This window comes from Chiloscyllium plagiosum, chromosome 11, assembly GCF_004010195.1.
Source record: "Chiloscyllium plagiosum isolate BGI_BamShark_2017 chromosome 11, ASM401019v2, whole genome shotgun sequence".
NCBI lineage: Eukaryota > Metazoa > Chordata > Chondrichthyes > Orectolobiformes > Hemiscylliidae > Chiloscyllium > Chiloscyllium plagiosum.
Window position 1 is genome coordinate 73,991,993 of NC_057720.1, and position 19,162 is coordinate 74,011,154.

The 19,162-nt window shown below is 38.3% G+C and overlaps 1 protein-coding gene across 1 annotated transcript in view; it reads right to left on the reverse strand.

Moving 5' to 3' along the window:
• cdc73 (cell division cycle 73, Paf1/RNA polymerase II complex component, homolog (S. cerevisiae)) overlaps positions 1 to 19,162 on the reverse strand; it is a 319,379-nt gene that overhangs the window by 131,306 nt on the left and 168,911 nt on the right. Inside the window, exon 11 of the mRNA XM_043699805.1 lies at positions 3,920 to 3,977. Within this exon, the coding sequence (XP_043555740.1) occupies positions 3,920 to 3,977 (58 nt within the window). The remainder of the gene's footprint in view (positions 1 to 3,919; positions 3,978 to 19,162) is intronic.

Below are 19,162 nucleotides of genomic sequence, written 5' to 3' on the forward strand. Positions count from 1 at the left end.
TGCATCGTTTCCTAAAACTGAGTCTGCTGGAATTACACTATTAATGAAATGAAAAGCAAAAATGGAATGGAATCAAGAAGAAAGACTTTTTCACATACTTGGCAATTAAAGACATTTTGAAGTTTCACACAGAGATGAACCACGCTACATCTGGATGTTCATTAACACCTATGTGGAGTGAGGTGTTAGAAGGTGAACAAAAGCAATCTCTGACAGCTTGTCTTCAAAGATTTACGTTTGTTTTTCAAAAATCTTACATAACTTCTGTTCAGAATATTTCCATAGCAACACAATAAATATTCACAGACACCATCAGTTACATACACTTCACGGTATCACACACTGCAGTTTCAACATAGAATCAATATAATTTTTGCCCTAATAAACTGAATTCCACCACCAAATGCTAACTGTTATTACGTTGTTGAAATATCTGGACAATAGCATTTAGAGGAGGTTATTTTTGAACACAAAATAAAAAAAAACTGGCCCTGTTTAATTTAAAGAAAGATATAATTTCATCTCAAAAATAACCAAGAAATCTTTTGCCAATTCTTATTTTTTTCCAAGTCTGTGGTCCATGCACTACTCATGGGCAAGAGAATGGAATAGATTTTTTTTGCTCTCAGAGTAACATCAACACCGTTTAAACTAGATGTAACATTAAGAACAAAAATAGGTCAGCAGTGAGGTTGTTAAATTCCCATTAACCACTGTAGTAACTCATCTAGCTTTCAGATGTTTTAAATCCTATGCAGATTGTGTGTTTAAACCTGTACATCCACAGTCCATAGTGCTGCATGTAGACTCTTGAGAAACATACATTATTTCACAAATGCAAAGATAAGCGCCACTCACTTCCTGTGATATTGTTTAAAAGAAGAGCAGGCCATATAGCTTCAAAGGCCTGTTCCGCCATGCAATTAGATTACAGATAATCCATATTTTAATTTCATTTAATTGGATTCATTCCATATGCTTTACTAACGAAATCCTATGAATCAGACCTTTGAAATTTTCAATGATTTGGTTTGAACACCATTTGATTGGGAGATTTCCTGTACTGTGTGTGAAAAAGCTTTCAGACATCATCTTGATGGTTTGGCTCAAAGTTATGTTTCTTTATAGACCCTCTTGTTAAATCACTCGTTAATACTATACATTCAGAGAAATATGCACCTATTCAATGTGTCCACAGAATTTAACCTATTCAGACTTGGTAGCATCCTGATGAACCCACACCATGTCTCTGCCAAGGTCAATGTAGTCTGCTGAGGTGAGTAACCCAGAAAAGGGCACAATACTCCTAATACAATTTAGCCATAACATTGTGCAGCTATGGCAAATGTTGCTTCTTTATTTGTAGCTCTTTTCAGATAAAAGGTAGCATTTGATTAGTCTTTTAAGTTAGTTCGGATGGGAGAGAGAAATTGAATCCTGAACCACACAACTGAAATATTTAACTGAAAAACGGGGGGCAATGTCATGCTCAACTTTATGTGTAATGTTGGGGTCAAATTGCATTTTGTGTATTTTTTTAAATGTATTCAGGGAGGGTGTCGCTGGCTAGGCAACATTTATTGCCTATCCCTAATTGCCCAGGGGACAATTAAGAGTCAACCACATTGCTGTGGGTCTGAAGTCACATGTAGGCCAGACCAGGTAAGGATGGCAATTTCCTTCCCTAAAGGACATCAGTGAACCAGATGGCTTTTTCCGGTAATTGACAATGGATTCGTGGTCATCATTAGACTCAACTTCAGATTTTTAGTGAATTCAAATTCCACCTATGACTTTTTTTTCTGCAAGTTACGGAATAGACAGAAGGAGCTAAGGGAGCTGAATGGGAATTCACTCCTAGTGGCAACAAAATTCATGATCTTGTTGTATTTGTCGGAGTCATTTTGTTCTAAAAGACTTATAAAGTGCTTTTACTTGTCCAACTAAATATGATTAATGGCTAAACCGGTTGTCAGCCATAAATATTTAAGTCTGCATCCCTTGAAATTATGGCGACAAAGAGAGATGGAGAAATTATTCTAAAAGTTACTGGGCATAGAGGTATCAAGTGTGGATCAGAAACATCAAAATATTGCACTCTGCTGACTATGTAACCTTTTTTTTTTAATAACAGCTTCATAAAGTACTCTTCTATTTAACTAGCTGCCTGCACGAGGTGTTTTTCAGCAAAGTCCAAGGTTATATATCATCAGTTTATCTTCTAAGTATTGCCTTCCTTCATAATAAGACATACTTTAGTTTTACTGTCACTTGTGATTTGGTGGATTTTAAGTTATGAATTCATCAAGAGAACATTAGCCTGCAGGAATCTGAACAAAACACAATCAAAACAGCATGTGGAGCTGCTGTTAAAATGTTACTCAACAACCATAAGACTTGTGTTTAGCACATCATAATAATTAATACAAACTTGTCCTATTGGCTTTACTAATTTCAATATTCGGCAGAGAATGAAAAGGAAAATCAAACCAAGTGTGACCTTTCCTTACTTTAAGCCAATGCATCTATTTTACAAAAAAGTCATGATTTGGTTTACGTCATTTGTTATTGCAGCTTTCCACATATTGCACAACACTTCAGTTATTAACGCAAAAGTTACAAAACACGAAGTGGTCAAACAACTTTAATACAGCTGGTTCTGCTATAACACTGGTTCTAGCAGTGTTCTCGCTGGCTCTGTCCTCATGCAATCCTGTGACAAGAAAATCACTTAATAGCAGCACCATTTAAACTAATGGGGCCGGAATTGTGCAATAACCAACATAGGCATTAAAAGTTTGAGCTTTAGAAACAGTGTCCACAATTCATCAATCGCGTTATAGCAAATTCACGTTCACGAAACTTGCATTATAGCAGAACAACCTGTACAGGGAATGTATTCCTGAAAATACATTTTGGTATCATTCTTTCTTAATTAATTGTATCGTAGCCATCAGATCCATAATGCTCTTAGTAACCGGAGTATACCATACAAATACTAAATGCCTTTCTTCTAATATCTCAAAATTACACCCGAGATAACCATACCAAGATCTGGCCAAAGGTAAGAAACTATGTGGATTCAAGATGAGATATACATAACATAGTATTGTATGCATGTACATGAAAACTTAATGTGGGAGCACTGAAATAGACTATTGATCATAATAGGTAGGATGGGTTACAACAGTCAATATCTACAAAATTTAAATTACTCTGCACATAACTAACAGAAGTGAAAACAAGATTCAAAGTGCAAACAGTGGAAGATCCAGCATTAACCGTACTTTTTAAATAAGGCAATGGAATTTCTATAAAGTAGATCAAGGGAAAATGAACAATTCAAAAGATCTTGTGAACACAAACTGCAATGTTCTCAAGGACATTGCTATTCCTGCATTCCTCTTTACGATCTTTCTTTTGAAGAAGCATTCAACAATTCAAAGGATAAACGACTAAAATGAAATATTAACTGGAACAATAGAATAATGTATTCTAAGATTATATCAAAACGCACAAACATAGAGGAAATAATTAAATACTTAATGTATTTATACTTTGTTAATTTAACTGAGTGTTTAACAGGAAGAAAAGATCACTGTGCAGATGAAAATATAACAGCAGAACACTGCTATTAATAAATTGTTGAATTCTAATTTCAGCATTAGAATGCTATGTTATTACATCAGCATATTCAGAATGATTTTATCTCATTGCAACTGGTTTGTACTGTGTACAGGTATTATGCTATTCCTCTCTTTCTAGTAGTAACAAAATGTTATTTTAAACCTTTTTTTCAGTTATTTATGTCAATAGTATTAGTGAACAGAAACAGAATGGAGACAGCATTATGAAATAGGAGTCACAGTTCATACCTTAGCACAAATTCATCCAAATAAATGTATTAAATATGTTTTACCTGGTCTTGGGACAGGTTGAACAGCAGGAGTCTGAGCCTTTCGAGCAGAAGCACCTTCCTGAAAAATAAAACATTTTGAACTTATTCAAATCTTTCTGAAAGTGTTCACTGGTTTAAGCCTGAAAAGATTTTCAAATGCATGTGTGATTAAAAAAATACAGCAAGGAACAATATAATTAAAATTTATCTACTTGTCATGGTGTTTCAAATGGGAATTGGAAAACAGTTGAGAGCAATTGAGAATTTCAGTCCTATGCTTTTGCCACTCAAGCATCTAGCCACAGCAACGAATAACATAATTAGAGTCATTCAGATGCACAGCATGGAAACAGACCCTTCGGTCCAACTCATCCATGCCAACTAGATATCCCAACCCAAACTTGTCCCACCTGCCAGCACCTGGCTCATATCCCTCCAAACCCTTCTTACTCATATAGCGATCCAGGTGCCTTTTAAATGTTGCAATTGCACTTGCCTCCACCACTTCCTCTGGCAGCTCATTCCATACAACCTCTGAGTGAAAACATTATCCCTTAGGTGTCTCTTAATTCTTTCCCTTCTTGCCCACAACCTATGCCCTCTAGTTCTGGACTGCCCCACGCCAGGGAAAAGACCTGGTCTATTTATCCTATTCATCCCCCTCGTGACTTTATCCCCATCCCTTTACCTGCGAACATCTGCCCCCTATCAGCTTTCGAAAGTTCTTGCCTAATACTGTCAAAATTGGCCTTTCTCCAATTTAGAACTTCAACTTTTAGATCTGGTCTATCCTTTTCCATCACTATTTTAAAACTAATAGAATTATGGTCACTGGCCCCAAAGTGCTCTCCCATTGACATCTCAGTCACCTGCCCTGCCTTATTTCCCAAGAGTAGGTCAAGTTTTGCATCTTTTCTAGTAGGTACATCCACATACTGAATCAGAAAATTGTCTTGTACGCATTTAACAAATTCCTCCCCTTCTAAACCCTTATCACTATGGCATTCCCAGTCTATTTTCAGAAAGTTAAAATCCCCTACCATAATCACCCTATTATTCTTACAGATAACTGAGATCTCCTTACAAATCTGTTTCTCAATTTCCCTCTGACTATTAGGGGGTCTATAATACAATCCCAATAAGATGATCATCCCTTTCTTATTTCACAGTTTCACCCAAGTAACTTACTTGGATGTGTTTCCGGGAATATCCTCCCTCAGTACAGCTGTAATGCTATCCCTCATCAAAAAGGTCAGTCCCCCTCATCTCCTGCCTCCCTTTCTTTCCTTCCTGTAGCATTAGTATCCTGGAACATTAAGCTGCCAATCCTGTCCATCCTGAGCCACGTTCCTGTAATTGCTGTGATATCCCAGTCCCATGTTCCTAACCATGCCCTGAGTTCATCTGCCTTCCCTGTTAGGCCTCTTGCATTGAAATAAATGCAGTTTAATTTATCAGTCCTACCTTGTTCTCTGCTTTGTCCCTGCCTGCTGGACTTTCCTTTGTTCTCAACTGTACCAGTCTCAGATTTATCTCTTTCCTCACCATCTCCCTGGTTTCCCCCCCCGCCCCCATTTCACAAGGAATTAAGGGCTGCGGGGAGAATGCGGGTAAGTGGAGTTGAAATGCTCATCAGCCATGATTGAATGGCGAGTGGACTCGATGGGCCGAATGGCCTTACTTCCGCTCCTATGTCTTATGGTCTTATTAGTTTAAATCCTCCTGAGCAGCTCTAACAAATCTCCCTGCTCGTATACCTCCCCTTCCAATTTAGGTGCAGTCCCTCCTCCTTGAACAGGTCACTTCTACCCCAAAACAGCGTCCAACGATCCAAAAATGTGAATCCTTCTCCCATACACCAGCTCCTCAGCCATGCATTCATCTGCTCTATCCTCCTATTCCTGCCCTCACTAGCTCATAGCACTGGGAGTAATGCAGATATAATCCCTACACGAGAGGGCCTCCTTTTTAAATTCCTGCCTAACTCTCTGTAATCTCCCTTCAGAATCTCATCCTTTTCCCTTCCAATGTCGTTGTTTCCAATGACCTCCTGCTGGCCCCTTTCCCCCTTGAGAACATTCTGCACCCTCAGACATCCAGGGAAGCACCACACCATTCTGATTTTTCGCTGCTGGCCACAGAAACATCTGTCTGTACCTTAGACTAGAGAGTCCCCTAACACAATCAATCGCTTGGAACCGACGTACTTCCCATTACATTAGAGTCAGTCTCAATACCACAAACTTGGTTGTTCGTGCTACGTTCCCCTGAGAATCCATCACCCCCTGCATTTTCCAAAACAACATACTTGGTTGAAACGGGGATGGCCACAAAAGACTCCTGCACTACCTGCCTACCTCTCTTACCTTTCCTGGAGTTAACCCATCTATGTGACTATATCTGAGACTTCTGCCCCCAACCCCCCTTTCCTATAACTGCCATCCATCACATCCCCTTGCTCTTGTAAATTCCCGTCATTGCCTTTAACTGCCTCTCCAACAGATGCATTTGATCTGATAGGATTCGCAACCAATGGCATTTATTGTAGATATAATCCTCAGTAACCCGTAAACTGTCCCTAAACTCCCACATCTGACAAGACCACCATATCACTCTAGTAAGGGCCATTTTCTACAGACCCAGAAAATAACACTGTCTTATTCCTCTAAAAAACATTGCTCCAGGTTAAATTAATACCTATGGCTTATATTTTAAGTTTAATCAAGAGACATAGCTCAACAAAACATATAATCAAGAAAGAACCCACTCTACTCACTACTGCAGACTTATTTTAAGGCCACGCTTAAAATCCACCTATCTGTTTCTGTGCTGCAACCTCTGCCAAACAGGTTCCTCCAAGATCAGTTGTGAATTTCATCGTTTTTAAATTTTCCCTGATGTACTCCGATGTCCAGTGATACATGTATTCAACATCAAAGGCACTAACTGCTAACTCTGTCAGTTAGCAATGTGGGTTTCTTTCTCTCTCTCCTGCACTGACCTCACCATATGCTTCCTTTGTCTGTTATTCTCCCTTTTAGAGTGCCGTTGTTTTGACTTTTTTTTCTCCAAAGTTCCAAAACAAGGCAACAGCAAATTAAACGGTAATTGCTGCTCCTGGAATTCGAGGAAATCACCTCCAATACCTAAAATGCCTCAAAAAAAGGAGCAACTGTTACAGCCAGAAATTTTTCCCATCCTCCATCTTGGATTACCCAGAATCCAAATAATTGAAAAGCTTTTTTTTTTTAACTGATTCCAAATATTTGGGAAAATGTTGATCAAATCAAAAGAATGCAAATATTAATTAAGGCAAATAATAGATAATTTGATACAAACTGACCTGTCCACTACAAGCAAGGTCCATAGATAAATTGAACTGCCTTGATGGTCTACATACTTTCAATTGCTCCAGATTGCTGACCTGTAAACTAAGGCTAAATTCTAAGGATTGAGGTCAGGTGCTGAGAGAACCTGTCAGAACACAATTCTGAGTGTCAATGAACAGGTTATTTCTACACAGGTTTGATACCACTATTGATAACTGCTTCCATCTGGTGACTGATTATTGACAGTAGACTGCTAGGGCAATATTGGTCTGGGTTGGATTTGCCCTGCATGTGTACAGAACATACTTGGGCAATTTTGCAAATTGTTGGGTTGATACTATTGTTGTAGTTATATCGGCACAGCTTGAGACACTGCAAGTTCTGGAGTTGTACATCTTTAGTCATATTGCCAAATGTTGTCTGAAGTCTCAGTCTTTGTAGTATTCAGAGTCTCCAACCGTTTCTTGATATCATATGAAGTGAATCCAATTGGCTAATGACCGGCATCTAGGATGCTGGGAACCTTTGGAGGAGACCGAGATGGATCATCCAGTCAACACCTCTGACTGAGGAGTTTTGCAAATGCTTCAGCCTTCTCTTTCTCACTAAAGTGCTGGGCTCCTCCATTATTGAGGTTGGGGATATTTGTGGAAACTCCTCCAATGGATTGTTTAATTGTCCACTACTAGTCATGATTGGATGCGGAAAGGATTGGCTTGGATATGCAGAGTTTAGGTGAGATTCATCGGCTGTGGAATCAACCAGTGCTTTGCATAGTTTTAAATGTTTTTTAAAACAAGGCAAATTCAGACAAGATTTTAAAAGAAATGTTTGCTTTCAGGTATTGAAGGGGCAGAAGAAACAATTTGTGCAATATACAGCTGACAGTCTATATGAAACTAATTACTGATGGATAGTTCTCTCATCTCAGGTTCATTCATACAATATACCCCACATTCATTTTAAGAACAGCAGGATTTCAAAAAAAAAATGGACAGTTCCAAGAAAGAGAAGCAAGATGTTCGAGAGGAAGCTGATTTTATTGCCAACCTTTCTGAGTGAGAACACAAACAGGCAGATAGTCTTCAATTCATTCATTGAACAGAATAAAGGACATTGAGACACATGTGGAAGTCAGCCAGCCAAAGGATAGGAGGAACAGAGGAACTCTTTATCATGAAGGTTTAACAGTGGAAACTTAATTATCCTCAACCAGCAGAGTCAGATGACTCACCAAGAAAACTTTTAAGAAAGTCCACAACAGGGATGATGCATCTTGCACTTATGAGGAGTTTTATAATTGGTTAAACAATGGTGAGATTCAGTTTGATTGGTATTTCTCTATATTCATCTGTTTAGAAAATCCAAGTAGTTTAATGATCTACAATTTTTTGTCAATTATTGTTTCAGTTTGCTTACAGCAAACTTGAAGAGTGATGAGCAAAAAAGAGGATATCAAGATCCTAGAGAGATCTTGCGTTATAGCCCTAACAGATGTAACATTACCTCCAGGTTATACTAAAGTACAGTTGGCCAGTATGAGCATGCCCTGTAATCAATCCAATCAGACTATATAGGGTGAGCTTGGAACTACTGTACCTAAAAGATTGGCCACCATAGATGCAAACCTTCTAACAGTCACAAATAGACCAGCTTACAAGTTCAAAGTATATAAACTTTTAAATTAATCCTCGACCATAAGAGAGGAAACTTAACTTGGATTAAAAACAATAAAGTCATGAATCAATATTGGAAGTTAACATTTATTATCAAACAGTTGACATACTTCAGTATTTCATTATATAGGGATTACAGCAAAATGATTATTCTTGGGTTCAATCATTCACACCCATATATATGCATACAAAGAAGAATGGAAACAAATCTCTGAACAATTAATAACAGCACTCAGTTGTGGGTCACCTTCCACTTTTGCCTACAAATATATGAACTTTCAAACAGCAGTATAGTAAAACATAAGGCTTTCCTTACACCAGCCATTTTTAATAATTAAAACTTCCCATCCTATTTATTCTATGACTACGTGAGAAATTTTGGTAAAGGAAAACATTTATATCAACGCACGGGTGCTGCAAATACCACTCATACCAAAATTCATCAGATGATGCAATCATATTAAGCATCACAGCAAAAATGCTTGGAGCAATGGACTGGGCGTTGATATCCATAAACTCAGTTCCCAAACTAAACTGCAATCTGTGAAAAGACATCAAACAGAGTCTGTGGTATTTTACTTTTAGTATTGAAAGGAGTGTTAATGTAATTAAAATATAACTATCACTGATGCTCTAATGCCTGGCTTCAGGAGGTAGCTAAACAGTAGGATTATTAGTGGTCAAAGTATGAGTGGTAGGGGGAAAATGTGTGACTACCCTTATGATACAAATAACTGGCAGAAATACAGAATTTCTAAAAATCGTCTTAAAGTTCAAACTTCGATTTGATTCCCATGTACGAAAAGAATTTTATACTTTTATTGCAATCACAACTTCATTATGGGGCCAAACATTCTCCTCCTGTGTCCCCTGAATATATCACTCATACTGCTCATGTAGAAATGTATGCCGATTTCATAGTAGCCACTTCCTTACAATTAGCAGTATGGCCAGTATGTTAGATGAAAATATCTTACATTGGTGAAATCAGTTACTAGCACTGTATATATATTTGTTTATTAATAGGAACTAATAATCAAACCTACGGTGATTGTTTTTGAAATGCAGCATGTTGTCACAATTTTATTACGTGTAAAACCTAAATAAAAAAGTACAAATCTGCTAGGTTACAGTTCAGGTACTACAATAAGTTAAGTGCTTTAACATCAGAATGGTTAAACAGCAGTTCTCTGCTTTACTGGATATCATTTGATGCCCTATTAGTTCATCACTGCTCTCAGTTCAATAGCAAAATACTTTATATTCCAGTACATAGCTTGTTACAGCTATGCTTCCCAGGTCCAGAATATATGCAAGTACTGTTTTACACTGCTCAAAGTTATACTTTAAAATTCATAACAGGATGACAGAAATGGGAAGACAAGAAAGCCACCAATGATTAAGTGAGCATCATTAAAGAGCTTGCAAGATGACAATGTATTAACACTCTAGGGCCAAAAGAAAGATCTGTCGAGGGAATCAGTGCTACAGTGGTACTACTATAAAAAGCACTGAAATTAAAATATGAATATACAAAAAAATGTTTCTTGTGGTTTCAGGTAATTTGTATGCATTTGAATCAGGCAGATACACAGCTTTCAAATCTCAAGAATGACTGCTAATAATAAACTTGCCAATTGATAATGTAGCTTCCTATATAGTTAACACACAACTTACATCCAGTGTCAAGTTCCAAATCATTGTGGGATAGTCAGAGTAAAAGACTAATGAGTATTGCACTGCAAATTGTAATTACAGAAAAGTTGTGTGTTGTTTCACGATGAACTGTCAGGTGTGATATCACTCAATTTATTATAATCTAAAAATGCTCAAGCTCATACCAAAAAATTGCTCTGCTTGTAACTTCCCAATGCTTTTTATGTGGACAAGACATATGTGAATGTATTGGCTGTGCATATCCCTTGGAAAAAGAATAGTATTTTATCACATCTCAAAACATTCTGATGTGCTTTATGTGCAATGAATGCTAATGCATTGGCAAACATGACAGCCAATTTGCAAAAAGCAAGATCACACAGCAAAAGACAAAAACTTTGTGCATCTGTGTAATGTTAGTGGAAGCTGAAATTATCACTGGATAAAAATTATGCCTGAATACTTCTTTAACCACCCAACTAAAGTTGGTGACACAATCTTTTGTCATGTTTAGTGTCAACATTTACAGTTAAATTTTCTGAAAAAATTGGTTGAGTGTCAATTTCAGGGGGGTTTTCTAGACTTAGTAACTTTTATCATGCAATTTTTCCTTATCTATCTCACATCTTAAGGACGCTAGTCTCACTTTATAGTATGCTCTGCAGGGACAAAATGCTCACTGGTGCTAGGATCTTGCATGCCTTACCTCATAGGTGTCATATTTAAAACCAAGGTGAATACTATGTCAGACTCGGCCAGTCTTGTCTAAATTATCTACTTGGGTCACTGCAGTGTCTATTGTCTGCAGGAACGTGCAATGTAATCTCAGAAAGTTAACATGAATAACCTTCTGTCCATTGCAACAATGAATGGCACCAACTTCTTTCTGCCATTTCACTAACTCTACCATTCGACCCAGCTCCCACTGAGGCTCGTGGTCTACCACTTAAGAGTCATTGTGTCATACATGGAAACAGACCCTTTGGTCCAACTCGTCCATGCCAACCAAATTTCCCAAACTAAACTAGTCCCACTTGCCTGTATTTGGCCCATATCCCTGTAAACCTTTTCTATTTGTATACCTGTCCAAATGTCTTTTAAATGCTGTAATTGTACTTGCATCTACTACTTCTTCTGGCAGGTCATTCCATATACAAATCACGCTCTGGCAGAAAGAGTTGTCTGAGATGCCTTTTTCAGTTTTTCTCCTCTCACCTCAAAACTATGCTCTCTAGTTTTGAACTCACTCGCCTTGGGGAAAGACTCCTACGCTCCAGTGTAATAAGTCCCAGCCTGCCCAGTCTCTCTTTATAACTCTCCAGACCCAGCTATACCCTGATAAATCTTTTCTGAAGTCTGTCCAATTTAATAATATCCTTCCTCTAGCAGGGCGACAAGAACTGTACGCAGTATTCCAAAAGTGGCCTCACCAATATCCAGTACAATTGCAATGTGACATTCCACTTCTTTGCTCGATGTTCTGAACAAAAGAGGCAAGTATGCTAAACACTTAACCAGCCGGTATACCGGAGATGCAAATTTCAAAGAACTATGCAACTGAACCCCTTGGTCTCTGTTTGACAACATTATCCAGGGCCTTACCATTAATTAATTACCATTGTCTTTGTTTGTTTTCCCAAAATACAGTACCTCGCACTTTTCTGAATTAAACTCCATCTGCCACTTTTCAACACACTGTCCCAATTGATCAAGATCCTTTTGTAATCTTAGACAACCTTCCTCTCTGTCGATCATACCACCACTTTTGGTGTCATCTGCAAACTTACTAATCATGTCTCCTAAATTCTCATCCAAATCGTTCCTATAAATTACAAACAAAAATGGATCCAGCATCAATCCCTGTGGAGCACTGCTGGTCACGGGTCTCCAGTCCAAGGAGCAACCTTCTAGGAGGACCCTTTCTCTCTTACTGTCAAGCCTATTTTGTATCTTCCCTCAATGGCTCTCATCCACACCACTCTCCCCAACTCTACTGATCATTCCTGCTCTCTGCGTTTCCTACTCACTCACTCAACATACCTAAACACCTTCCCTGACTGACAACAGTCCTTCTTAACTATCCACTGTTACCAAACAAGACAGTTGCCTAATTATCTGTCTGCACTAAAAGGCAAGGCAGAGATGCTGTGAGCATCCAAGCAATTACAAAGTGAGTGAGCATTAAGAAAACAAGCCTGTTCTAACGCAAGAGATGGTGCCTCTGTCTCTGTGCACAAAATAATTTGGCAGTAGCTTTGAAATGCAAGGTTTTTTGTGATTTCCAATGTATAGTACGAAGTACTGAAATGTATTATAATGGAGTTCCAAATGTGCTATGATGATGCCTACCTCCATAGACAGAGGATGCAGTGGTTGCTGACCATGCATATGGCCTGAGGCATTGGGGAATCCTGGCCTAGATGGAAGCCTGGAGAAAATGCTGGCGAGCTGCAGCTGCCTGATACCCACTCAGATTTTCATGTCGGGAATTGCCACTATTAATAACAAACTGCATATAAATGAGGCAGGATCGGCAGTATTGAGATGTCAATGCATACAAATAGGTTCCAACTGTTCACTGACAAAATTCGCAGATTTGGTCATTAAAACCTTAGGTGAAAAACTGAACTTTTTTTCTCGACGTAGAGAATCTCATTTCTCTATTCTCACTATATTTTTTCCAAATTGACTTTCCATTGCCCTTGTCATTTGAGGCCTGGGAAAATTCACCCATCAACAGTGCAGCTGCTTTGTGCTATTAAGTAAAATAAAAAGATACACGTGGATAGTCATTGATAACGATACAATTGTTTACTGCATTTCACTGCTCCAATTAACTTTGCTTCTTGCAAATCAGTTACGGGCCTTCTATCATCATACATTCAATCTTTCTGAACAGGACCTACTACTTCTTTCCTTGGACTTAGGTCTTGGAAAAAATATTTTTGCCGCATTTTCTCAATTTTGATGAGAAAGACTTTTATATTATTATTATGCATATCAATGTCCAAATAACTCATCAATATACCTGCCCTGAGCGTAATAAAGTCTGCAGATTGTGCATTGGACTTAGCAGCCAAACAAGAATCTATGGAAACAGTAGAAGCAAGTCATCCTTAATTCCAAGGACGTTTAAAAAGCCAAATGTTTATTGTACTTCTTTTAAAGTTTGAACTATCTGCTTCCATCTTCCATTTTGACACTATTCCAATCTAGTCATCTACCACTATATATGCCAGCAAATTTCTTTTTCAATATCATTAGCTTCTTCTGATATCCCGCTGCAGCTGTTTTGACACTGCTTTGCTTCATTACTGACTATCCTGTTCCAATCTTTTCATGTGTATTCAAATTTCCTATTACTGCTATGCTAAACTGAATTGCAACTCCCTTTCGTTTCACGTGACTTTACTGCAGAGTCTTAGGCACTTCTTTTGTTAGTATCATTGCAAGCAGCATTTGTAAATGTCAACTATTTTTCTCACCTGACATTATTTTCCTCTTGGTTAACCACTTGAGTTTGGGAAAAAAGCAAATTAAGTACCATTTTAATATATCCAATTCTTTGCATTTTGCACATATGCATCTGCACAGTATCAGCTTTGTTTCAACAAAGGTTTCATTCCAAATTAAGATACTGGAGAAACACAGCAGGTCAGGTATATTCTTGTAGAATGGCAAGAGCAAGATGGGGACCATGGCTCTCTTCTTGCCGTAACACATTCATGTTCTGCCTGACTCTCAAGTTTGGAAAAGCCAGGCAGGAGGCTGGAAGAACAGAGCAAACCAGGCAGCATCCCGATGCTGCCTGGCTTGTTGTGTTCTTCCAGCCTCCTGTCTGTCTATTTTTAATATGAACATAGCAAACCGCAGAAACTTCATTGCTTATAGAGATTTGTCAGCCTCTCCTCAGCCAGGGTCCAATGTTTAGAGTAATCAAGTTTAATAGTTCAGTCCACAGCCTCCAGTAAAAACAGATCATGTTTAGATTTCTGTGAGGAGTTCAGAGGATGGGTCATTCACATTTGTTTAAAATACATGTCTTGATGGGTTACTTGCAGAAAGTATGATTCCTTTCTGATAGCTTTGTGATTCGCAAGATAAAATTATATAATATTCAGTCATTTGAGATCTGCTATTTAGGCCACTTGAAGATACCATTGTCAGTCTTTTAAACTTATACCGTACTTCAGTCCACTCAGTAAATCAGGTGACTTTTGACTTAAAACATGATTTTATAACTTCAGTTTTCCCTGGAGCATTGGAGACTGAGGGGTGACCTCACAGAAGTTTATAAAATCATGAGGGGCATGGATAGGATAAATAGACAAGGTCCCTTCCCTGGGTGGGGGAGTCCTGAACTAAAGGCATAGGTTTAGGGTGAGAGGTGAAAGATAAAAGAGATCTAAGGGGCAGCTTTTTCACGCAGAGGGTGGTGCATGGGTGGAATGGGTTGCCAGAGAAAGTGGTGGAGGCTGGTACAATTGCAACATTTAAAAGGCATCTAGATGGGCATATGAATAGGAAGTGTTTGGAGGGATATGGGCCAGGTGGGACGAGATTGGGTTGGGATAGCTGCTCAGCATGGATGAGTTGGACCTAAGGGTCTGTTTCCATGCTGTACATCTCGGTGACTCTATAACTACAAATTTTGGCAATGCGTCACTAACCTGAATATTCAACTCTGTTTTTCTCTCAACAGTTGTTCCATGTATTCAGAGTATTTTTAGCAAATCTAGTATTTCTAGCATTTACACTACTTTTTTCTTAAAGCAACTGGGTGTCCTTTGTTAGCATCAGTCTTGAGATGCTTCAAGTCAGACGCAGAGACGGTCAAAGTTTGGTACTTAAAACAACCAAAGAAAGCAATGTCAACACAAGGCTTATAATTGACTCACATTTGCTCATATTCAGTTATGTTGGCGGCATGGGGAAGGAGGCAGAGCGGTAGAAAAGAAATCAGAGAGGCACAGAGTTTTCTGAAAATGTATAAGTGTGAGCTTCCTTACTTTCCCTCCAAAGACCGTATGAAATTCTGGATTAGTTACTTTGCACCATTCTCTACTGTAACCATTTATATTTTGGAAACTGCTTCAAGGTATTATGAGGGAAGCAAGCAGCTGGGAGAACTGCTCAAACTGCATTTCAAAACCATGAAAAAAATCTTGGGAACTTTGTTATTTAAAACATGGACCATAATTAAATCTCCTGTCATTTCAACCTCAATATTGGTAACAGAAAAGTCAGAACTTCCAAAGTTGGGGTCAAACCCCCTATCTCCCAACTATTCACCGAGTCAAAAAATTTTCCCTCACTCACTCTTGCTTCATGTGCAGATCACTTTATATTTACACTGTCTTATTCTTGTTACTTTTACGAATGGGAACAGTTTCTCCCTACCTACTCCAAGCAGCCCATTTGCGATTTTGAAAAGTCTATCAAATCTCCTCTCAGCCTTCTTCTCTTAAAGCAGAACAGTCCCAACTTCTTCAATTGATCTCCACAACTGCAGTTCTTCATCATTGGAAATTCTCTGGTGAATTGCTTCTGCACTCTCTCCAATATATTGACATCCTCTCTGTGATGTGATACCCAGAACTCCAGGTGAGACCTTGATGTTGTACTCTATGCTCCTATTAATAAAGCTGAAGATAACATATGCTTTACTTACTGGTCTCTCTACCTGGCCTGCCACTTTCAACGTTCATGCATATATAAACACACCAAGTCCCTCTGCCCCTACATCCCACTTTGAAAGACAACATAAATATGGTGTCCAATTCTATGTTTCATCAAAATGCATCAAATCACATTTCTCTGCATCGAAACACATAAAAATCACACAACACCAGTTTAAGGTTTATTTGGAAGTACAAGCTTTGGAAGTACACCTTTCTGACCTCACACCTTTAATGCATTGCCTGAGCTGAGATGTCACTTTTTTGTATAAAATTTATCTCAGGAATGTCACTTGAAACAAGTTCTGGGATTTACAAATTAATGAATTGGAACCTGCAACCCGTTCCAAATGATTAAAGATTTAACAGCAATCTAGGTTGTATGACACTTTGATCTTCTGCTATAAATTATGTGCCCTATGATCCTACCCCACTAGCTATCTGGTGAAGGAGTAGCGCTCCGAAAGCTTGTACTTCCAAATAAACCTGTTGGACTATAACCTGGTGATGCGTGATTTTTAACTTTGTCCACCCCAGTCCAACACCAGCACCTCCAAATCATTGGAACGTATTACCCACTCCATCAACTTGTCTATATAATAACTCCTGGGTTGGGTGTCGTTGAATGCTCTGCCAGAAAGGCAGACAAATCATAGTTTCCCAAGTGTCCGATAAGGAAAGATGGGATACCTAGGAGTCCAGCAGCTCTGCTCAAAGTGTAGCATTTGTTTGGGGTATGACACAATAACTGAAAATCCTATGAATACTATTAGTTACTACTAAATTGCCACTTGGCCATGGTGCTGCTGAAACTACAACAATTATGATTTAAAGAGAAAAAATAAAAATGCAGGATAGAAAAGCACTAATTCATTAGAAACCTTTACTGTGATAACATTAAAATAAATGATCATTTGCATATTTTGTACATTATCGTGCTGTTTTACCTTTCAGATTAAAATGGTATTAAAGAAAAAGGAAACACTGATCAAAATTGTTGCAGCAGTTATCTCATCAAATGAGATAAACTTAATGCGGAATAAACAAAACCACCACAGTGAAATCATTATTTTTACTTAAGGACATCAAAACCAGTTATCCAGGTCAGAATCAAGAAATTTGCATCCCCTGTTTAAGACTCACCATAGAATCAAAGAATCCCTACAGTGTGGAAGCAGGCCATTAGGTCCATCAAATCCATACTGCCTTTCTGAAGTGATTCCTACCCAGACCCACCCCTATCTTTTCCCTGTAGCTCTGCATTTGCCACTGCGAATCCACCTAGCCTGCACACTATGGGCAATTTAAGCATTGCTAAAGCAAACTGCGCATCTTTCAATTGTGGGAGGAAACCAGAACACCCGAATGCAGAAGGACGATGTGCAAATTCCATCTGAGGCTGGAATCGAACCTAGGTCCCTGATGCTGTAAGGGCAGCAGTGCTAACCACGGAGCCACCATGCCGCCCTACAAGCCTGTTAGTCAATCTTGCAAAGACAGAGGAAGCAGAACAAGACGTAATTGTTTTAGGATAAGGGACAACACATTTAAAACAGAAATCAGGAGATTTACTTTTCTCAAAGGATTGTGAATCTGTGGAATTCACTGCCCCCAGAGATTGTTGTATATTGGGAAACTGAGTAAATTTAAGAAGGAGACAGACACTCTATTAGTAATAGAGTGAAGTATTACAGTGAGCAGGTAGGAAAGTGGAGTTGAGGTTGTGCTTGACTAGCAGGGCAGAGAGAAACAAAAGTGGATTTCTAAGAACGAACTTTTTACCTAGATGACTGTATCAGCCAGTCAGTTTCTTTAATCCTGGAAAACAGCTCTCACGACAAAAGCAAATTTTGAAAGCAGCCATTCACCAAGAAATCAAAGATATCTACCATTTCTGCTACTGTTGAAGGCTAAAACTAAACCATTAAATAATTGTTGGCTCTGGTTGAGAAACTTAACACCTCAAGACTCTAAGGACTGTTTAAATGCATAATCATTATTCTCCTTGTCAATACCATTCTCCCCTTTTAAACTTATAAACTGTTTTTTTCTGTGTATTTCTGAATTTTTAATAATTTGAGTTAGTAAGATATATTTCACCAAAGAAAACCTCGGTAATTGTTTTTCTTAAGCAAACATTTTCACTGAAGTGTGATAAGAATAGAGCTGCATCCCTCCTCACCTTTTGTACCTAACACAAGGAAACCAGGCTGAGGAATGGCATTAATTAACACAAAGTGGGAGATCAGGGAATAGACAGAATCCATCACCAGTCCGAGATCCAGCATCAGTGCAGATTTTAAACATTTATGTTCTTTCGTAGACTGTGAGCTGGACCAGCATTTATGTTATAGGTATACCCGGTATGTTGCCAGGAACAGAGCTCCACGATTTTGACCCAGAAATAGTGAAGTAGCTACTCTTTTTTTTTTAAAGAGATATTTTTATTAGAAATTTAACATTTTTATAAGTTTACAAAAATAAACAAAACTCTCAGATATAAACATTGATATACAATTAGCTCAAATATACAATAGCCAAAACTTAACAAAAAAAACACAAAACAAACAAAAAAAAAACCGAAAAAAAAACAAAACTCAACTATCTACTAATCTAACCTACAACTAACCAGAGTGCATATTTAAGTCTCTTACATGCTCGGAATGTGTTAACATCAGATGTAATAAAACCCGTATTCGTGCGGGATTCCACCCCCGAGGGGCCCCGGACCAGCCAGGTTTGTAATCTCAATTAAATAAAAGCCCTTGTTAGGATAGCCGAAATATCTGTATTTATGTAATACAAGAAGGGATGCCATATTTTATAAAATAATTCGGTCTTTCGGTGCACCATATTTGTAAGGAAATCAAGGGGAATACATTCCATAATTAATCTGTGCCAATTTGAAAGTCCAGGAGGGCCCTC